General features: G+C 39.9%; 1 protein-coding gene across 1 annotated transcript; it reads right to left on the bottom strand.

The window, feature by feature from the left end:
- Positions 1–6,881: 6,881 nt before the first annotated feature.
- LOC149827761 (uncharacterized) lies at positions 6,882–9,613 on the bottom strand. Its single transcript, XM_090018242.1, has 3 exons — positions 8,232–9,613; positions 7,883–8,075; positions 6,882–7,788 (listed from the first exon to the last, which is right to left on the bottom strand). Exons 1-3 carry the CDS (start codon positions 8,589–8,591, stop codon positions 7,193–7,195), a joined length of 1,149 nt encoding a protein of 382 aa, XP_089874368.1. The 5' UTR covers positions 8,592–9,613; the 3' UTR covers positions 6,882–7,192.
- Between the last annotated feature and the right edge of the window lie 14,420 nt (positions 9,614–24,033).

The raw sequence follows: 24,033 nt of genomic DNA, 5'->3' as shown, positions 1-24,033 counted from the left end.
ATTGCAATAAAAAAATCAGATTTATTATTAATATTTTTTTTGTAGAGAAAAGACAATTCAGTTTTATTTATTCACAATCATAACAATCTTACAAAGTTCAAGACTGATTAATACAGATTTATTTCCAATAGTAGTTGGTCTTGGAAACCTTGATCCAAAGCAATATGCTTGGGCTGACCTAGACTGATGACGATTCCAGGTGGGGAGTGTCCGTAGCTTGACACTGAAGGCAAGGTAGTCATGGGGCCTCATCTGGGGTTTTTCTCGCTTTGGGGAGGGTTCCTCATCAAAAAAAAATGTTCCGGCCATGAGTTTTATATTGCGAACATCGAAACAGGGCCACGGCCACTGTGGCACCTTTTAGTCCCATTATGAGATCTCAAAACTAAAGCAATGGTTTCTCCTGTCATCAGGAAAAAAAGAAAAATCAAACAATTGAGTTTTGTCATGGCTGTCTTAACTTAAAACGGTATGTAAATCCAATTTTTGTTCTGAATTCGATTTCATAATGGAATCTCTCTCTCTCTCTCTCTCTCTCTATATATATATATATATATATATTTGTCCAATTTAGTTGGAATCTCATGATACAAGCTGTTTTGACTCAATCTAACCTGTGGATCATATTTTTTTTATGAAAAAACATGTTTATTTGAGTTGGAAAAAAATCAGTACATTTGCAACCATTGATTTTTTGCATTACCAAGAATACTTGTAAACAGGTCGGACTCCAGCCATTCAAAAGATGATTGTCACCAAAAACAGCATCTAAATCACAATAATGGAGACGTTTGGACCAAGGGAATTTTTTTTTGAATTTTGCTAAATCGTTTGTAACAAACAATTGTAGCAAACTTTAACCCTATATACACTGGCGGAGAATTTTTGACATGTGAAAGGTTGGGTTAGGGTGGGCACCACCCGGACCTGATGCTTTTAAGCATAGTCCATTCCCGACCCTGTCTCTCTCTCTCTAAGAAGTTGAATCATAGTCATTTGTTTGTGATGTGTTTTTTTTTCTTTTTCTCATATACTGTTGTTCTGAAGATCATCAAGGAGAAATTTTCTGTGCCTCCCATAAATGTAATTCATGTTTTTTGAGTTTAATCGGATTTTGGGTTGTGGGTGTTGTTAATTACTGCTTGTATTTTTGTGTTAGGTGTTTCTGAAGGTGATGATAGGATTAGGTCTATGTGTATGGGCTTACTGTTGAAGGGAAGTTTCTTTTATGTTTACTGATTCCAAAGGGAATAGGTTGGGGGTTTCCCTTCTGCTTTTTCTGTTCTCCCTTTTATTGTTAATTGATTTTTACTACTTAGTTTGTTATTTGGTCGCGGTTGTAATTAGTTTCTTAATTGTTGGAGAGAAGAGAATGAAGTGAAAGTTTTTGGAATACTGTCATTCTCACTTAAGATGGGAAGGCCACATGCCATGATTAAGAGAAGCATAATTGTTGTGTTTTGCAACAGAATGCTTTTTAGAGCATTAAGTCACGTAAAGCACAAAGAAAAAAAAAGCATATGAAAACTTTGCGAAAAGAACTTTTGAGCTCGGTGTGTTTTTCTTTTCATCTGAATAGGAATCTCAACTAAGTTGACAATTTACTAATCTCTGGACTAGATGATAAATAGCCAAATATTGTGGTCTATTACTGCAATGCAATACATGGATAAATGGAGCATTTTATTATATAGAAAACTGAGAGCCTAATGCAGCTTAGGAATTGTCAGTTTGATGGTTCAGAGATTTTTTGCAATTTTGGTCAATTGCCTCAGCTTCTCTCTTGAGAAATTGGCCTAACATGTAGAAACCCAGACTTTTATTTTATTGTATCCCAATTGCAGGAGGAAATCAAGAGATTAAAAAAATGTTATGGATCAAGTTGTATATTGATAACAAAAAGACAGATAATGAATGAGAATGAATTTGAGGAAGTGTCTCTTATGAAAAAAACTTTCTTGACCAAGATGCATGCGAGCAAGAAATATTTCCACTAGCAGTTTGAGTTTTGCCTCACCTACTGATAGAGAGAAATGTTAAATATAATTTTTTTGAAAGTTTAGACACTTAGTTTAGATCCCTGGCTCTGCTCCCGCCTATATATATATAGTCACTAGAATATGAGAACTGAAATATAATAACTAGAATATGAGAACTAAAAATATAGGCATTTTCAACACTTTTTTTGTAAATCCAACCATGTGGATGTGCTTGGCATGGTGAATTTGCTAGGAATCAACCATTGGATCCAATACTTTCTCTGAAAATGTGATTTTTGAATGCTTGAATATTTATGAAGATTATGAGCTATTGATTTTAATATCTTAAAAACAATCTTGTTTATGCATAAAAATCAGATGATTCAAGTGCGGGTTCTTATAAAACCAATCCTATAGATCACATCTTTATGGTTAGATTTAAGAGAAAAGAAAAAAATTTCATGAAAATGGTGGTTCACACTTTAGTTCTCATATTCTAGTGACTGGCGATGAATACATAAATAAAGAGAAACTGGTACCTGCTCCCAGATTAGATGCGAAATGATACATGCTAAATGGGTAAATGTGTCAGTCATGATCGATTTATGAGGAATCCACACCTAGATCATGTGTTTTCAATGAAAAAAATGATATTTGAAGCCTACAAAATTTACAAAGATTTTGGACCGTTTTTTTAAACCTTATAAAAACCCACCCGTGCATTGGAATCAAACACTTAAGAGCTGATCACTATAAAGTAAAGTAAACAGCCAAAATTTAAAAATAAAATGAAAAAAAACTGAACGTTCATTTAGCACCTAACGTGTGAGCAGCCACCAATCACTCCATAAATAAATACAACCTTTCTAAATTTACTTTTATCAATTGGCGTTGTGCATTCATAGTAATAAAATATACGCATATATTTATGAGTTTCATGCACATTATCGTCCTTTCATGATACCTGCGCGTCTACGATATCTTTTTAAAACCTATTTACTTATTCAGCAAAAAAGTTGTTATATATAGACTATAGTAAACCTACAAATAATAAATAAAATCTGAAAATTGTTTTTAACGTGATATTAACGCATGAAAAACACAATATTTTCAATATCCGTTAGTTTTGGAAAATATACTGATTTTGGTGGCAAATTAATTGACATTGAAAATATTGCATCAAATCTGCAATTGTGACAAACGGAACTGCCGCTGCCAAGAGTTGGGTCAGTGCATGGGTTTGGATTGCCTCAAGTTGAGAGATCCAAATCCAGATTCAGCACATATTATTTAAAAAAAAGTTAAAATATGCATTATTTTACTTAGAAATACATTGCCATACTTGGGATAGGGATTGGTCCAGATAGATCAATTTATTGCTTCCTCAGTTCTTCCCCCAACAATAGAAGCCTAGCCCTTCAACTACTTTTGAAAATATTGGATTGCTTATAGTAGGCTTTGATATTCAACGGTTCCCATTAAAAAGTGATCACTTTCGGGTCAGATATTTAACCAAAGTACAGCACAAACCTGACCCAATTTGGATATGGTTTCACTCAAATAACATTTGGATCAATACATTTATACCCATATCTTGCAGTACGTATTCCGGCAGAGACAGATATCCAACATAGATCCAACCCATTGACAGCCTATATAGTCTCTCTTTCTTAATTGTATTATCTTAGTCAAGTCAGTATATAGGGAAACACAAGATCACTTGGTCAAAAGTGGCAGAGGCTTGATCACTTGGCTTTGGCACGTCCACGTTCTCCGTGAGCCCAGCTTGGTTGATCCGGCTAAGTATACCCTTGACCATTGTAGATCAACACAAGGATCGGACACAACTTAGCCTAACCTAGACCCAGCCCATTTATTTATTGGTCCTAGACACGGTCACTATTCGCAAGTGAGTCCGTTACACCACCCACGCACAAAAAGCAACCACACTCTAGAGCACTTGAATATGTTTTTTTTTGAAAAGCAAGATGCGGTTAGGCTGACCCTCACCAGGTACACAACATATATCATTGGGTTTTGAACTTGCAACATCCCAACACATGGTGATGTACAATAACAGCTCCTACCACACAAACCGAGCCCCCGTTGGTAGAGCATTTAAATATTTGCTAGGGCATGCTTCCGAGTGGTTGGTAGGAGCTGTTAGTGCACGTCTGGTTGCGGCAGGTAGTAGCTGCCTACGACTTTTTTAGCCTACCATCAGCTTATTAAAGCTTTTGAAGTTTTTTTTTTATATTTTCCTAAATTATTTTTTTATAAGGTTTAAAAATTGCAGGTTCATAAATATTCAATACTTAAAAAATCATGTTATTTTGAAACATGTTCAAAGTGCAGTTTTCTAATAGATGGGTCATGCCCAACACATATGCAGGTTCAGATTTGCGAAAAACAACTTTAAAACACCTATTTTTTCACGGTAGGCCAGAAAAGTGGTAGGTAGCTGCCTATTTTCCAATTGGCTAAAGCCACAAATATTAGTACCAGGATTTAGTTGGTGAGGGAAAATCTCAAGATAGATTAAAAAATAAGTTTATGAGAAAATCTTGAGAAACTGTTGGCATATATAAAATCCAAAATATAAACAACAATAATGAAATAAAAATATTAATAATTTTTAAGAAATAAAATTTATGGTACTTTCATACAAGCAAATAATCACTTTTTTTTTTAGTTTTTTTACTGGGCGAGAGTTACTTGGTCAGCCTTTTAGCCTAAGCTTCAACCCACTTAACTCGGTCAACTCTACTATTTTATTCAAAGCCCCAGTGTTTGACCAGCCAAACCTCTGACCAAGAGCTTTATTACCTTGGCAAGGTAAGGCTTTTGACCCATCAGATTTAGTCAATGTTCCAAGCCACGGCTGAGTCAATTCAAGAGTTATGAACCGCCCGACTACGGACCCGTTCCTAGCAGGACCATGGACATCTCCAATCCGACCTGAACCCAGGTAGACCCCACCATCTGGCTGTCTTCCCTAGATATGAATTTGGATCCAAAATCGGTTCTAGAACCAAATAGGATGTATTTGGCCTTACATAATCCACATTCAGGCCTGCAACACAGGTAATGTGTAGGGTCAGGTTGTGTTGAACCTGGATGTGACTTGCAAAAGTTCTGATTGGAACGGGTAGGTCCATTCCTGGGAAAGGAAAACCCAAATCCTGTCAAGCAAAATCCATGGACGACCCGGAAACCACATATGGGATGGGCTTGGGGGAATGGATTATGGATGCAAAATCGGTCCTAATTCCCAACTTCAATAAGAATCGGTTCAAAACATGTTGCTGGATCCAGTATATATCCAAATGAATGTCATAAATCTGGTTCTTGGGAAAGACTGCTAATATTTTGAAATTTTTACTTTTCTCATGAAAATTTCGAGAAGATATCATCAGCATATATATATATATATATATATGAGAAATAAAAACCTACTAAATAAAACATGATAGTAGATTTTCATGAATTTCTGGTATTTTTTTTGAAATTCTGAACATATGTGATCTATATGCTTGTTTCTATAGGAATCACTTCTTGGAACATTTGATTCCGATGCATGGATAGGGTTTTATAAGGTTTCAATAATCAACATGCTACAATCTTCATAATTTTTTGAGGCTTCAAATACTATTTTTCCATCCAAAATGCATGATTCAATTGTCGTTTTCTAGTAAATCAATCATGCTGAACGCATCTATGGAGTGAGAAATTAAAAAAAATACCGATAGGTTTGTATTTTGTAGGTTTCCATTTTCATGTATATATATATATATATATAAGTAAAAAAATTATAAGAATGTTATAGCATATTTTTACAGTGTTAATATCACAATAAAAAATGATACAAAAACAATCTAAAAATACTTGCTCCATCGTGAGGGACAATATCACTGAAATATCACGATAAAATTACGAAATTTGTGACAAAGATGTGAATATAGATCAGTTTTGGAAGGTCAAAGATATCCAGGTTGAGCTTGGGTCTGACCTGATGGGTTTTATTTTTCTCAAAAGAATCAATAGATTTCGAGTCCATGACCCATACTAAATCGAGAGTCGGATACAATTTCGGGTCGGCAACGACTCGTACACATCCCCAGTTGAGCGTTGGGAAGGTCACGCTATTTCAATGGTTCCAACTTCCAACCAGTTCAGATTTTTTTTATTATCCATTAATACGCGTACGATCCAAACAAGAAAAAGGATAAATAAACCACTCTCACATTTTACGAAACTGCCCCCATCGTCGACCCTGTTCCCGAAGGAATGGATAAGGTCTTCACATGTTTAAAAACACCTTCCTTTACTTAATCTGTCACTCATAATTCCAAATTACTAATATACCCCTAAGACGTTTCGCGACACATCTGTTTGTCCCACTTCACTTATCACTTGACACTACGCGTTCCATTGAAGAAGATGAGGGTATTTTGGTCATTTGGTAACGAAAACTGCTACCCGTTCGTTCCCATCGTCAAACCGCGGCAGAGGGAGAGATTCTGATGCAAGAAAAAAAAAAAACTAAAAAAAATAAAGAAAATGAGACTCAAAAAAAAATCCTCCGTTCTCTGAAAAAGAGTAAAGATCAGAAACTTTGATGTAATTGTGATCGTTTGTTTTATGATGGCAGAAGAAAAGAATACCCAAAAAGACGCGGCCTGTGGAAAAAGAGAACCCCCTCTGCAGTTCTCTCCAAAAGCAAGGAAGAATATATATTAAAAACACAAACCTTTTTCAAAAGGAACAGAAGGAACCCTCACATCCAAGAACAGTCTTCTCACCAAAAGCAAGGAAGAATATTTATATATATACTGAACACGATTTCTTTTTAGAAAAAGATCAGAAAGAAACTCACATCTCTCTCTCTCTGGAGACAAAATAGAAAAAATAAACAACAAAATTACTATTATATCAAATTCATCCATGTTTTACTGCTTGCCATCTATAGACGAAACAAGTGAGAATTATTACTGCCTCCAATTTTTTTTCTCTTTTTTCGGTTTTTCTTTCCTCTGTTGGTCTCTCTATCTAACTAAATACATGCCCTTCAAAAACGGGGATGGAAAAGGGGCGGGGGGGGGGGGGGAAGGGAAAGAAGGGAAAATTGGAAAAAAAAAAAAACAAAGAGAAAGACGATCGGTATTAGTTTTTTTTTTTTATACTACTTTTTTCTTTTTTTTGTCTCGGTTTGATTAGGGTTTCTCTCGGAGAACGGAGGCTAAACCTGTGACGATCTTGCCCTCCTTGTGGGTACTCTTCGGTTTGATAGCCGGCGGCGTCCACTCCGTCACCACCACCACCCTCACCTGGCCGCCACCACCACCGTTGCCGTCCTTGCCGTCGCCGTGGCTGCCACTAAAACGCAACTCGAACTCGCCGGAAAAACTGGTGGTGGAAAGGCCGGTGGGTTTCACGGCAATGAGGGAAAGATCGGAGGTGACAGTGGCGGTGGCACCCTTCCTCTTCTCCTCCCCCTCCTCTTCGTTCACCTTCGTCCTTTCGTAAGGAGAGAGCCACTTGGCGCGCATGTACTCGGGTTTCCGCCAGGGAGGGAAATGGAGCCCCTTCTTCTTCAGCGATTGCCTCGCGGCCTCCGTGACGAGGGAGACGATCTGCTGGAGCCGGTCCGGTTTCCCGACGAAGATGGACGGCAGGGACTGGAGCACAGCCCGGTAGTGGCTCGTCGACCGAGCGATCTCGAACTCCGATTTGAAATCGACGTCGACGATCAGCCGATCCGACCCTCCTTCGGCCGAGGTCAAGATCACGTCGATGTATTCGTATTCCCCTTTATTAAAAGAAAAAAGAAGAAATCAACAACTAAAACGAAGAAGCTAAGAAAATCCCGAACAAAAAGGAACGGAAAAGTTTGGGGAGATTACCGGCGGGGTGAGAGGGGGATTGCTCCCATTTCGATCTACAGACGGAGGCGTCGTAGCCCAGGGCGAGGAGACCCTCTGCAACGAACGCTCTCAGCGAGACGTTCTTTCTGCAACTCTTACCCCTCGACTCCACTAGCTTCGCAGTATCTGCCAGAAGGTTCTTCTCCGCCACGCTCGCACACGGAACCAAACTCTACGGAAATAACCATACACACAAAAACTAAATAAAGGAAAACGGCAAATCAAAAATTAAAAAGGAAAAAAACAAGGGCTCAATGTATCCAGGCACAAAATCGTCCTGGATAAAAAAAAATTATCCATTTTCTAAAAAAACTGAATTTTTTACTACCTTGAGGATCTCCGAGGCTTCGCCGGAGGAGAGGGACGAGTCTCCGGCGTATTGATCGTCGTCGGAGCTGTCGCTGCTATTTCCGTTGAAGCAATTACAGCGGGAGCGCCCGCACTTGGTCTGCTTATCGGTATCCTCCATGAAGTTCTGGACCATCTTGGCGAGGCAAACCGAGCTGGGCTCGATGTCGACCCCGCTCTGGGTCTCCCCGGCCCTCTCCGACGAGGAGTTCCTCAGGACGCTCGGGAATTGCCGCTCCAGCATCCGCTTGAGCAGCGACTTCGCCGCCGGCTTTGGCCCGACGACATCGCTCTTGATCGGCTTCGGGGTGCCGGAATCGGCGATCGGCTGGATCTTCATCGTGAGCGACCCTGTCAGAATCCTAGGCCTCCATTTTTTGCACACAGAGGCGTCGAAGGGAAGGAAAAGGAAGCTACTTGCCGGAAGCTTCCTGGGGAAGAAAGCGATGAAGAAAACTCAAGAAAACCCCCTTTTGGAACAAGGAAACAGATTAAGGCATATACAAATTCAAGAGGCGTGAAGCAGAAACATGATCTCAGACATGAAAAATACGATTTTAATAGCCTTTCGATGGTAAGGACGGGGACGAAAGCTCGGAACGAGGGCGAAACGCAAGAATCGCCAAAACGTTCATTAACACAAAAAATGACGACAAAATACGATAAAAATCCCCGAAGTTCGGGTGATGAAAGCGACGATCTGAATTTCTGAACGTGAAATTGCAAGCAGAGAACTTCCGAAAATGTGGAAACGCGGAAGGCGAGAAACTGATGGATTTTAGAAAGATCGATCAGTTTCCCCTTTAAGAACTCATTCAAAGTACCCCCCTAAAAACCTCGATTTGCTTGATCAAGGATCACGAAAAGAAGATGAAAATGTGTGATCAAAGAGGCGGGCTTTTTTTCCCTTGCACTTCGTTCCCCTTATTTAGTCCTTTCCCGAGTATTCAAAAACCTGAACTCTGTCAGGACCATTAATATTCCGCCCAAAACCTTAAAACCCGCCGCGATCAAAGAACTAAGCAACCCGACGGGAAAGAAAGTGAAGAAATGAAGAGGACAGAACACTCGCGTCAAAGACAAACGGAATCAGAGAGCGTGATCTTCAATCTGATAAATTTACGTGATCTCTCTCTCTCTCTCATCGCATAGATTTAAAGGCAGAGTGAACAACCCCTACGCCCTTCTCCCGCTCGCAGGGCGTACGGCATCACCGGAAAACGGCCTGATTCTCAGGAAATCCATAAATCCAGTGGTTTTCCGGCACTGTGTTTAACAAAATCCCAAGTTTCCTCCACTCTTCTTTGTCGTCGAAAATTTTTATTTCCGGTGAGCTCCGGACTTCCTCGTCGCCCTCTTCACCGTCCGATGCCTCGCCCTTATAATGAACCGGTAGGAGATGACGTGGGCCACGAGTCCGACGTGGCCTACCCGAATAGGATAATAAAATCCAACGTGTTCTGCCACGTGGAAATATGGACACATGGTCTTTGCGCTAGACGACACTCTATCCGTTCTACTTCAGGACGCTAATGACGCCATCCGGATTCCATAAATTACTATATTGCCCTTAATTTTGAGTCTGTTGCCGAGTATGACCCTTTGCTTTTACGCCCTAATGTTGTCAGTATCGGTGCGTATCGGTCTATATCTTCCGATACGTATCTGATCGTTATAAAATCGATACGCTTCACCTTGAATCGTCTATTTTTAATAGATGTAAAAAATAATTAACATTATTTTAATACTATTTTAATAGATTTAACACGTGTCTCGTTTTAATTTACATGTAATATTTTGCCCATTCGGAACGATTCACTTGAGTATCGGTATCGTTCGATTCACCTGAATCGTTGTCGAAACGATACAGGGCCGATATGCCATGGACCGTCATTGCCTTCCGCAAGACGACAAAGTGCTTAGACCAAAAAAATGACAATAACACCCTCTATAGCTAAAGTCAATGTCAGGTCAGGCCATCATCTTGTTTACTTTTTAGGTGAAGTAAAAGTCAAATTAATGACCCTTTTTGTCGCTTTCTGGAGGTTAGGTGGGGAAAAAGAAACATGGGTGTTTTTTAGTAAAAAATAAAGCATCTAAGAAATATGCGGATAAAAACAGGGGTATTTTAGGCATTTCAATCCATGTCATTATTTCATTCGTGGGCTGAAGCACGTGCCACACGAAAGACTAGCGGTTTCGAGTCCTCACAGGCTCACACAAGCATGACATACGTGTAGCCTGTCGTTGATGGACACGTATCCCACTTCGCTCACCTAATCGCCAGAAAAAAGAATGCGACTGGCCGAGTTTACCAAATTATTCGTCAGCATTACCATAAATAACAGGATGCCACTTCACGAGAATGCCCTCGACCGGTTTCGGTCGTGGACAAAATTAATCTTTGACTACTGTGAATGCGAACGTCCCGTGAGTTCCTTCTTTTGGATGACTAAATTACCCTCAGAGTTACTCGGTGGGTGGCAATCGGGTCGGGTCGGGTCGATGGGTTGACGGGTCAGCATACCTCAACACTTTATTAAATGGGTCGGATGTGGCAAACACGAACACGACCCATTTATTAAACGGGTAACCCGACATGACACGGTTAACCTGTTTAATAAACGGGTCTCGATCAGAGATTCCGCCACTAAGCTCTGCATGAGCCTCGCAACCGCCTTCGACGTCGGTCCCTTCGTCCGTCTCTCGTACCGCCCCAATGACCCCTCCAACGCCTTTCACCTCATCGTCAAGACCGGCATCGGCCCCTTCGGCTCCCCCGCTGCCTCCCCGCTCTCCATGAGCGCCGAGTTCGACTTCCTCCGCAGCGGCCGCGACCCCAAGTTCTTCGTTCGGTTCAACCCTCGGGCCGGTGATTTCTCCATCAAAAAGGCGGCTAGATCGTCGCCGATCGGATTCTCCGATGATCCTGGTGCCTTCTTTGATTGGAAGATGGGCGAGGGTTTGGAAGTAAATGGCCTCTTGGAGGAGAACGACGACGGAGGATCGGCCGATCGTCTTCGGCTAGGGTTCTGCGAGAACGGAGGAGTGGTCGCGGCCGAGCAGCGCAATGAATAGATGGTGGCATCGAGATCATTTGCCGGCGTGATCAACGACCTATTCTCTGGTGTCAAGATCCGCATGAAGAGCGCCTTTCTGGTGAAGAAGCACGTCGTTGTCAGTTTCGGGTGGGGGATTAGGGTTTCGTCGAGGCTGTTATCTACCGAAATCTTGCTCAGGAACCTGCCGGTCTTGGTGATGGGACCCAAATACCATAATAGGATTTGTGTTTGTGTATTTTGAGAGACTCGGGTTGCGAGTTGCGGGTTGACCCGCCCGCCTAACCCGTTTATTAAACGGGTCAAACGGGTTGGCGGGTTAGCATACCCCTAACACGAACACGACCTGTTTAATAAATGGGTTAGGCGGGTCGACCCATTTATAACATGAACCGTTTAAGCCAAACCCTAACCTCGCTAAGAAGCCGGTTGGCGGGTCGGGTCAGATTTTGCCACCCCTAGTCACATAAGTTCAAAACGGCAATCTCAGGTATAAAATACGGGCAGTGATTAGGGGTACTTTTGGCACCTGGAAAAATAGAACCAAACTCTCCTTTTTTGTTTTTTTTCACCTTTTTTTTTTTAAAGATTTACTCGAAGAAACAGACCTAACCGCCCTGGCTCAGCCTGCCGTATTAGGGTATCCGTCCGTGTTGACGTAAAACTTCAAAGGCTTACCTCTTGACCCTAGAGAATCACCAAGCTTCGACTTATGCAAGAGGGTGACGCTCATGGGATTTGAACCTAGACTGTCTGTTTAACAGCCTAAGCCCCATTCCACTACGCCAAACCCCTCGGGTCTCTCACAAGTCAATCTAATGAGTACGGAGTTATAAGAAGAGGGAGATATCATGGGGTTTTAGGGATCGTTTGACTGCGTGTCCAAGCTGTTCTGTTCTTATCCAAGACACACTGTCTTGAGTAGGAACAAAAAAGACACTCTTTCGCGGGACTCAGAGGCATGAAACAGCACATTCGCACATCCTGCGTTTGATTGCAACGACATCCCATGCATCCGCGACGTTTTACACAATGCACTGGATGCGGAGTCAAACAAACCCTTTAGTGTCCAAGATGGTCTATGTGGTTTAGAACCCACTTGTTACAGTTTGATACACTTAATAGGTTTTTCTTATTATTAGAAAGAACAAAAGAGTTTTTTCTCTTAAAATCAAGTTGGGTATGGTAACTTGGGGTTTCATATCCAAGGCTCCACATGATATGAATCCAAAATTAAATAAAATTGGATCCGTGTTTTACTTTTAAAAAATAAATTTTTAAATACAATTTTTTCTTGCACATACCATTTTTCTTGAATCAACGAGTTTTTTTTTTTTGAATTCTTAAAAAGATGGAGCTTCATTTGGGTGTCAAAGTTTTGATGAGTTTTAGATGGAGTTTTGCTAATCAGAGTAAATATTTGTATAGTGCTTGTTTTATTTGTTTTTTTAAAGGTAAGCTGGGTTAGGTAGACCCACCAGTTATCACTCTACATACCACACTGGGTTTTGAACCTGCAACGTCCCACCACAAGGAGACTTGCACCGACAGCTCCTACCAACCACGTGGAGCCCCCCGCCCGTTGTTTTGTATAGTGTTTAATTGCTGAAAGAGATAATGTTAATCGGAGTCATTATTTAATTTTTTAGTTGGAGTTTTGCTAAACAGAAACTAGATGTGATAGGACGTTGCAAGTTCGAAACCCACTGGTATATAGGTGGTTGAATAACTGGTAAGGGTCCGAAGGAGGAGAAGGTTTTAGGATCTCTCTAATCTAACCAAGTCTTAATGGCTGAGCCCTCAAGTGGTGGTTACTACAATGACATAAATGTAAAGAATTTGGATAATCAAGAGCATCTTGTGAAGTATGAACCCACCAAAATTTGTTAAACAAAGGGTTTAATAAATGTGGTTTTGGATTGATGTTGGTTATGTTTGTTGAACAAATTGGGTTCATTGCCTTTTTTATCTTTAATATTATTGAAGCTAAAGAACAACAAATAATTGCATAGGTCACATAATCCTAGCTAGAGTTGGGTCCATATCCAAAGCCATGTTTGCCTCTATTATTAGGGTTTGTTTGTGTGGCATGGGAAGGTGCCTTTTGTGTGGGGGCACAAATGAAGCAATGTGTCCCCACATGGGCACCAACTTTTCCTAGCTAGAGGACCCCACAATACGCGTTTGCTTCCCAAGGACGAAAAGGGCTCCGCTTATATGGTAGGAGCAGCTAGTGCACACCACCTTGTGTTGGGACGTTGCATGTTCAAAACCCAATGGTATAGTTGCAAAACTCGTAAGGGTCTGCCTAACCCCAGCTTGCCTTAAAAAAAAAAAAACTCGCAGCATGTTCTTTTGTGGAGCCCTCTTTCACATTGGAAAGAGGCCCTCGTGTTTGCATTGCCATGGTGGGGCCTGTGTTTTCTGCAAAAACAGTCAAGTTTCTGCATCACCCAACCTTAGGCCTACACGCATTTATAGATGGTAGTGGATCGGGGTCAAGATCTCCACCCTCGCCCCGTTTCTAAATCCAAGCCTCCATCCCCGCACGGGGATAGATTTTAACTTCCACCCCCGCCCCGTTTCTAAATCCAAACCTCCATCCCCGCATGGGGATGGATTTTAACTTCCACCCCCACCTCCATCCCCGTTTTATGTCCTCCATCCCCGGTTCAAACGGGGGTGGGGCGGGGCCCGTTTTCCCTTAGTTCATAGTCATCCCTTAAAGGATTGAGAAAAGGGCAGGGCGGGGTAAAACATAAGTCCATCCCCGCACGGGGATAGATTTTAACCTTCATCCCCGGTCCAAACAAGGCAAGGCGAGGTGGAACCCCATTGTCCCCCGATCCACTACCATTCATACGGGCATTTTTGAATAAACTAATCTTGTTCTGGACTCAAAGCAAGGACTTGGGTACAAACCCACTCAAACTTGGGTACAATGATTGAGTTGTTCTGACCAATGTTGTCACTACCCTATGCTGATTCTTATCGTATCGTATCAACCAAGTACGATTCGGCTTATTTTTAATTATTTTTTTAAATGGTTTAAATTGTTTTTAATATTTTTGTGATATGTTATTTTCTGGTTAAAAAAATGATGGATTCAGTTCGGAATCGGACGATTCTCTGAATCGATTTTCAATACGATTCTGACACAAGATTTAACGTAGAGCTAGCATAATTTAGCAGCAGTTTATAGCTTAAAATACAAAAAAAGTAAAAGGAAAACTTGTATTACCTGAATGATATAAATGGGTTGGATCTGATTCAGACACAGGTGGATCTAAACCTGATTCAACTAGAACGATGGGTTGACTGGGACATGGTTTCGTGATATGTCCGGGCACAATTAACAATACACGAACCTAGGTTCAGATGGGAACCAAATAACCAAGGTTGTGCCTTTTTACTTTCCTAGTAGGTTTATGAGTGTCGTCTGAATGGGCCAATATCTGATCCATTTTCGTAATCCCGCCTCAAACCAGGATCTGAGTAAGATCTGGTGAGGTAAGGTTGAATCTGAATCCAAAATATAGCGGTAAGACTGGATCTGGTAAGGAAAGATATGAAACAAGTACTTTACATGAAAAAAAAATGTGATTGAATTTGATTCAAACGTGAATTAGATCCAACCAAAAATACTGATCCAAATCTGTAAATAATTCAATTTAGCAAATTTGAATCTGGACTGAATGCACATTCTGATCTTTAAGGATCCAAATCTGAAAATAACATGCCATATCCATATCAGATATCTGACTACATCCAATCCACCGGGACTCTCCTTAGGCGAAACCTTTACAACAACAACAACAACAACTACAACTACAACTACAACTACGCCTTCATCCCAAAACAATTGGGGTCGGCGATATGAACCAACAAAGAAAATCATTATGGGTCTTCCACATGAATCCTTCTCCTCCATTCATTTCTATCCAATGCCATGTCCTGGGTGAGGTTCAAAGCATTCATATCCTTAGGCGAAACCTTTAAACTAACAAAATAGTCTTATTCATATCTTAATGAAGCCTTGTAGGGCCTTGCGGGTCGGTGAGGGTTCGGGTTGCAGAATTTTATGCTCCTAGCTAGACTTGTGTCCATAAGCTCGGTAGGTCAATTACCCAACATGGTTTAGGTCACTAACTTAGGTCCAGTTTCTCCATGTATAAAGTACTAAAAAAGAAAATCAAGTTTGGTAAATTATAAAATCACTTTCTTCTGGATTCTACATTGGAGCACTGTTACATTCTGCATACTAGGGAAACTGCAAAAGATGTCCATGTTCCCAAATTGGACAGAAGTCCCCCACAAACAAACTAGACATTAATGAGCTTTTGGACCAGATATATAGTGAATCAATCCAAAACATCTCCACCCAACTTATGGCAAGCAGAGGTACAAAATTTAACACCCTTGCTGAAACCACAGTGAAAGTAGGTCAAGTAAAAACTAAAAGAGTACGTCTCGGGGAATTGATTCACACACAATCTCTACACTCAAACACGCACAATATAACCTGGTTCAGATCAGTATGATCTTATGTCCCTGGAATCAACACTTCCACACTGTGACGGGTCGTTCTCTATTATAATGTGAATAGATAGAGTACAGGGAGCTGGCCATGGATAATGACTTACAAGAGTTGGCGATTTTCAGAGTGTCCTTGGATGACTCCATTTGATTAACCATAAGAATCCCATTGGGATGGTTGGACGTTTTTTTCATGTTAAGAGTTCAAGAGCTTCATGACTTGACATCTCTCTCCTGTTGATCTTCAATAGGATGCTTGAGTTTTATCTTTCTTGGACTGGTTAGCTTTCCTGATTTTATCTGCTGGACTCCTTAATGGAGTGGGTCTTATGGAACGTTCTTGGATCTGAATTCAATAACTGGATCTGGATCTGATACTTTAACAAAAACAACCAACCAAAAGCAAAGCTAAAACCTATTATTTCTTTCATTTTCAATCTAAGTTTGATGGGTTGGTTGTATTAATTGATTGAAAAAGAACTGCCCCACTTTAATAAAGGGAAGGAACAGAAAAAGGAATCCAGACTAAATGTTAAAAGGTATGTTGTCCATTCAAGGTGGGGGGCCACCATCATGTTCTATGCCACAATTTTGATGCAAACCTACCAAAACACATTTGATGGGAGACATGGTATGGTTGGTTAAGGTAGCTCTGACAACCCCTGAAAAAACAAGCAGATGCTTCCAAATCTTCACACCCAATTGAGGTCACTCACACAGACTGCATTTTGATCCTCTTGTTGGCTACCAAATATCACATGAATACAATATTCATTTCACATCCTTTAGATCTTTACCTACCTGCTATTTTGGTATGATTCATGGAGCTCAATTGCAGCAGAAACTGTGTCTTGGTGGTGGTATATGCTTATCAAAAATCTTAGCTTTGAACTTGATAGTCCTAAAACTACAGTTTTTTAGAGTTATCTCAATGAATAGTTTTTTAAAATGAAAAATCCCACAACATAGGCTTATACATATCCATATATAAGATTTGCCCACAGGCACTCTCACGCCCAGCTAGGTGGATATATGGGCTTAATTAAGAAGTTTAAGCTGAGACACGTGTCAGTTTGATACTCAGGGTGTGCATTCCTTGCCGCAAGGCCAAAGCAACAGGCTCTCTAATGGCAAAGGTGTGGTATCAGTTTTTTTTTTTTTTTACTCGGAGAAATCGATCCAGGTGCAGAGACCTAGCCGCGCTGTCTCATAGGCAAGCTGGCTATAACCACATGTGTTTCGAACCCAAGACCCCCCATGATAATGCAACCTAAAAATATATCACTTTCTCACTTTCCAAAAGTTTATGGGATCAAGATGATTAATACTGGTCCTCAGAAAAAGAAAAATTTTCTGTTTAAATGAAATAAAAGACAGTTATGTTGAGGGGGGTGGGGAGGATGAAAAAGGCTATTCTTTCAACTCAAACACACTCTACTCTAGAAGAAAAGAAAGTGAAATTTAAGGATTACATTCATTGCATAATAAACATAGTCACTGCTCCAATAACAGTTTCCCTTACTTTTCTCTAGCAAATGTTCTGTCCTAACAATTCATTTTACATATCTTTTTTGTAGGGCCCACCACTGAACCCCTAGGTCCCACAAAAATACCACCAACAGTTGATTTTCCAAATCATGGGATAATGCAGACAAGGCCATGTGAATGATGGGCCATTTCAGAAAGCAAATGTACAAACTTTTAAAACAAATATACATTCATTTTTCTTTTCTCATATGTTACTGAGAAAGGTAATGTAGCCCATGGTACGTAGGCCATTTTCCTTCTCTAGAACTCTTTTTTTTTATGGTCACTTCTCTATAACTCTCTCCACCTTAAAAAATTTAGGAAACAACCGTTAGATTAAATGGAAAAAGAAAAAAAAAAGTTAAATAAGGTTGGCATATCTGAGATCTCCTAATTGATATTAGTTAATAACATTAATTAGATGGATGCCTCTAAATCTTTTGTTAACTTTGTAACATATTGAAGTTTTTTTTTATTAACTTAAAAAATCAAGTTAGAAAGCCAATTTTGTCACTTTATGGAACAAGCCATTTGATTGGGAGGCCCACATCATTTTTTCATATTTTTTAAACCACGGAATATTTTATTAAAATGTTGTACAATAAGACCCAAATCTTTACTGTTGCCACCTATTGTACGTGTCCCTCACATTATAGAAAGGAACCATATTTTAATTGAAGTGGTTGCTTTTCATAATTAACAGTATTAACTTAATTTTATCCAGCCCTCAAGACCCAAGTAATACATGGTGTTTTAGAGTTACTGAAATAAAAATATGTATTTCTAGTGGATTGGGTATTGAAGGCAATTAATACATGGGAAATTGATTGGTACAAGCCACCATTTATATAAACTTGACATGAATTTATTTCTAGTGTATTTTTTGAAAATTCAACCTTTCATATGTGTTTTCTTAACCAATAAATAAATTTTTTTGAGGCTTGAATGTATATGAAATTTCAATCCATTGATTTTTCAGGTTTTTGAAAACCTGCTCACATTTCATAATGAGTCTATTTCTACATTGTTGAGCATGTAAAACACATCCATATGATCTGATTTTACAAAAATAAAAATATGAAAAAATGCCAAAATAACGCATTGTCTGGATGTGGTTTGTTCAAACTCATTGCTATATATATGTATTAAATAAAATATGCTAAATAGGTTTTTCAGACATTTTTTATTTTATTTTTAAATTCTGACCATCCAGATGTGATCTATGTACTTGATTTTATAGGGATCAACTCATGAAGTGTTTGATTCCAAAATCTTTGTGGTTTCAAAAATACATGATTCAGGTGTGGATTCCTAGTAAATTAACCATGCCCCATACATTTATGGGGTCGAAACCGCGAAAAAAAAATGAAAAGGTCAAAAAAACCATTTAGCCGGTTGCATTTAGCACGCATGTATTACCCTATATATATCTTACTACTTAAAGATGGACATTGGTAAACCAACATAGTTGGCTTTAGAAACTTTTTTAAAAATACATAAAAGTTTTGTTGGGTCAAATGTTTTTTTATATATTCTAAACATATTATGTCATAATGCCCCCATCATGCAAGAGAGAGAGAGAGAGAGAGTAGGGGGTGGCTTACCAAAATTAATTGGAAGTTACCTAAAGTTATAGATAATTTTAGAGTTACTAGAAGAGAGTTTTGTGGGGAAAGTGTGTCTCAAAAGTTTCATGTACGTTTTTATTGAAGGGTACATCTAAAAATCTTGGTATGAGTTTGTAATAGGCATTGATACAAGACTTTTAGTATGTGGTTTTCTAGATGAAGGTAAGAGTTTCTGAAAATTAGATATCATCATTTATGTTATAAGATTAATAATACAATATATATTATGATAAAAGAAACACTAAGAAAACAAAACCCTAAAAATCAAAATATTACATAATTTCACCATGTATAACTATAACAATGGGCCAATGTCTCAAGCTGCATGTAAAAGCAAAATGTTTTAAGAAAATAACAAAAAAAAAATCTCAAGCTAATATGGTCAATGACGTAAAGGCTGCCTCTTGTAAGAATTTGTGAAAAGTATATGCATGATATCTTAAATGTATTCTCAAATCTCAGTTATAAAATTGATATAAAAAGTACAAAAATCAGGTTTAGATTAAAGAAAAATAAATAAAAAATAAAAAAACTAAAAAACACATCAAGCATGTATTAATGTTCATGCACATACGCTCTACTATATATATATATATATATATATATATATATATATATATATATATATATAGGGATAATATTGATGGATATCTCGCATTAAAAAGCTTAAGAAGAACGAACTGACATGGCTGTCAAGTAGTTATTGTATGACGGTGTCATTGCATGAAAGGATTTCTCTTACATCTAACGCTTTGAAATTTTTTTTAGATATAAATCTAACGCTTTGAATTAGTTCTAAAATAGACACCTTGCTTGAGTTTGAACATCACCATTTAGATAAAATATGCTACTTTTTTGTAGGTGAAAATGGTTTAAAACAAAACCTCCAATTATTCCATGGTTAAAGGGCAACCAACAATAGTATATAATAGGGGAAATTGGGAAAGGAGAGATACTTAATGTTGAACAATGGGCTAAAGGATGGCATCCAAATGTTTCCATGAACAAAACACTTACTCGCTTTAATTCAAGTGGTCCTCTACATTTATGCAAAGCATTTATCCAAAGCAAAGAAAAGCCATACTTGCTACTAAAAGAAGAACACTATACTTGATCAACACAAACTTTCATTAGACAAGGGCTCCCCTTGTGTGGCAGAAGCATTTAGTGCACGTCACCTTGTGTTGGGACCTTGCGAGTTCCAATCCCTATGGTATAGTTGTATAACTGGTAGGGGTCTGCGGTCAAATAAAAAAAAAAACTTTCATTAGACCTTCAATATTCAGTAAATTGTAAATGTTTCACTATAACCAAGTGTTCAGTTTTTTTTTGATAATCCAAGGGACAAACACCCATCACCGACCTGGCCTCTGGTTGGTAAAACCCTTGAGGTCTCCCCTGCGAGTACACCCAGTTTTGACCTCGCGGCAAGGAGCACCACCTGTGGGGTTCGAATTTGTGATGTTCAGTCAAGTTGGTGACATTTACAAGTCACCCCTACCAGATGAGCAGAGTCCTTGTGGGCAGCAAGTGTTCACTTTGATGAAACTGAAAATCAGTAAATTCTTTGCCATCTCTAATGGTAGCCGGGAACTTACAAATCCAGGAAATTCCGGGCTTGTTTTAAGGATGTAAAATTGGTCGGACTCAGTTTCAACCTAGGCATGAATAAATCCAACCTAATCAGATATTGTTTAATAGCATTCAGAGTGAGATGGGAAAAAAAATCATAGGGGATCCGTATCCAATTAGCTAATGAGATACATTTTATATGCAATTGGGTCCGAAGATTCAGATTTGGATGCAATTTTGCATATCAGATCTGAATCTGGTCATTAATAGAATAATGTCTGGTTTACCAAAACCAATTCAGATTTGGTTGGATATTCAATCCAAACCTGATCCATTGACATCCCTAACGACAAGAGACAGTGCAGTGGGGAAATAACATCAAGGCCTTCTTAGTTGCCATCTATGCAACTGGCCCATTTGCAGTATTTTTTTTTCCTTCAATGAAGAAATCACTTATGGTAGCCAAAGGTGCCACATTGACTATGGCCTTGTTTCTGTATATGTGGTATAAAACTTGAGTGCTTTACCGGCGGGGGCTCCGCTTTGTCTGGTAAGAGCAGCTAGTGCACATCACCTTCTGTTGGGGCGTTGCAGGTTCAAAACTCAATGGTATAGTTGTATAACTGGTAGGGTTCTGCCTAACCCCAGCTTGCCTAGCTATAAAAAAAAGACCCATCTAGTCAGGTGTGCCGAGACCTTATGGGCACCATTTGCAGTGTCCTTGGCACAAGATAATTGTAAGAATCACTATGCACGATGGCATCTCTTTATTATACAACAAAACTAGAGTTCTTCCATGCACACATGGAAGCTTGCTTTGCACCTCCTTCCGATAAAGCAAAAGGTCGCAATGGTCTCTAGTGTGCTGTGAATGAGGGAAGCAGATATTCCCCTCCTTTTTTTAGGGTCTAATGCCTTCTTGATTCTAGTTCTCTCTGACAAGCACATTTACAAAAGCTCTCTCTCTCTCTCTCATGCTTTTGCATGTGTTTCTTCATGGAGACAAAGATAACATCAGCATTGAAGTAGGGCTGTCAACCGGTCTGGTTTATCCAGGGTGATAAATATGAAGACCCGATTAAGATCCGGGTCCGAACCCGAAGGATCGATTAATACATGGAGCCGGGTATAGTTTGTGACATTTTATACCAGACCCAGGTCCCACCTGAGTTCCGATTAAGACCCACATTTTTTTTAATGTAAAAATTATAAAAAAATATTAGTTTACTGGGTATGGCTCAGGTCGGGTTCATGTAGTTCTTATGGGTTCTGGGTATGGTTTCTCTTATAGTGAATCTGATTAGATCTGGGTCCAGACCCGATACCATAGCCGAACATCGGGGCCAAATCTAGTTCCACTTGGGTCCGAAACCAAACCCAGCCCAACCCGTTGACACCCCTAAATTAAAGTGATAATCTATTGCTCCAAAAATGACTTGTGTGGGCAAGATCCATCCCATACTTCCAGGAATTGGCTGAAAGGATTGGTGGGCCGGCTAGTGTAAGGCCATGGTGTCTTCTCCACTTATTTAGCCCCTCATGAATTAGGTTTGACCGAGAAAAAGGTGCCCTTTTTTGTTGACAATCACCATTATCACCTGCATGTGACGAGTTCCTATCACCAAAAGAAAAAGGTCTGATGAGGTTATCTTATCGTTTTCTGCCTAGCAGGTTAGTCATACAACCCATACCTAATTTGAATATTTTGTGACCAAGATCTTAACTGGGGTTGGACCACTGTAGATAGCAAATAAGAAAAAAGGTTACATGATTACCAACGGAGGCTTAGCTTGTCTGGTAGGGGCAGCTAGCGCATGTCACCTTGTGTTGGGACGTTGCAAGTTCTAATCCCAATGGTATTGTTGTATAACTTGTAGGGGGCAGGACTAACCCCAGAAAAAAAAGGTCCATGATTGATTAAGCTGGTGGCCTACTGTATCATTGCTGCATCCAGTATATTAATTCCTGTACTTTAACTTGACAAGATTGTTTTCTTTTTAAAAAAAACCGTGGGATATGAACTAGCAAGCTGGTCGGGTAGGAGGGTTGGTGGGTCGGGTTAACGGGTTGGTGAGTCAGAATACCTCAACACGAACACGACCCATTTATTAAACGGGTAACCCGATACGACACGGTTAACCCGTTCAATAAATGGGTCGGGTCTACACGAAACGATTACACGACACGGCGACCCGTTTATTAAATGGGTCGACCCGATAACATAGACACAATAATCGACCCGAGTAACCCGAATAACACAATTAGAAACACAAAAAAAAAATACATATACTTTTTTTATACAAATCTCAATATGAAATTGTACTACCAACATTAACATAAAACTTCAACATAAAGTCATAAACATAAAGACAACATCAACATAATTGTCTTACAAGTTACAACCCTACTACAAACATATCCACCAAGTTGTCTTACAATCATCAAGATAAAGATAAATAATTAAACGGATTGACCCGCCTAATCTGTTTATTAAAAGGGTCAAACGGGTTGGCATACCCCTAACACGAACACGACCCATTTAATAAACGGGTTAGGCAGGTTGGCCTGTTTACGACACGAACCCGTTTAAGCCAAACCCTAACCCAGCTAAGAAGCGGGTTGGTGGGTCGGGTCAGATTTTGCCACCCCTAATATGAACACATGCTACTTCTAAAGATGACTAAAGACTTACCCATTAATGTTGAACTTCAAAAGGGTAATAATCACGCTTGCTGGTCAATTGCCATTAAAATTGAGACCTGATCAGGTCAGTGTGTCCGTCAGAGCACTTGTGGATGCTGTTGATATCAAGATGAATGTCATACAAAACTTGTCCGAACTTGTTCACTGTTTTGATGGGTGCCGTTAATTTTTAAGATGAACCTCATCCAAGGCACCTCTGACGGTGGTGTTACCGTTAGAAGTGTCTTGACCCTCAGTAAATTTGTGTGGTAATCCTGCCTTGCTCATCTCTCACGATATGTAGCTAGGGGTGGCAAAACCTGACCCGACCCGCCAACCCGCCTCTTAGGCGTGTTTGGGTTGGGCTTAAGCCAACCCGTTTAATAAATGGGTCAACCCGCCTAACCCGTTTATTAAACGGGTCGGGTTCGGGTTGGGGGTATGCCAACCCGCCAACCCGGCTGACCCGTTTAATAAACGGGTTAGGCGGGCGGGTCAACCCGCCAACCCGTCGACCCGCCAACCTGACCCATGAACCTGAGAACCCGTTTACCCGACCCAACCCATTTATTAAATGGGTTGGCGGGTCGTGTCGGGTTATCCGTTTATTAAACGGGCCGGGTTCGTGTTTGCCACAGCCGATCCGTTTAATAAACGGGTCGGGTTAGGGTTGAGGTATGCTGACCCGCCAAATGTAGCCACATAGTGCAGTGGGCTCGTCATCATGTCAAACGCTGGGTGAGATTAGCAGCGTTTACAACCACAAACCCCACCGCTC

The sequence above is a fragment of the Nuphar pumila genome, chromosome 10 (genome assembly GCF_984573655.1).
Source record: "Nuphar pumila chromosome 10, dmNupPumi1.hap1.1, whole genome shotgun sequence".
Classification (NCBI taxonomy): domain Eukaryota; kingdom Viridiplantae; phylum Streptophyta; class Magnoliopsida; order Nymphaeales; family Nymphaeaceae; genus Nuphar; species Nuphar pumila.
This window is presented reverse-complemented; position numbering and strand designations above follow the sequence as displayed.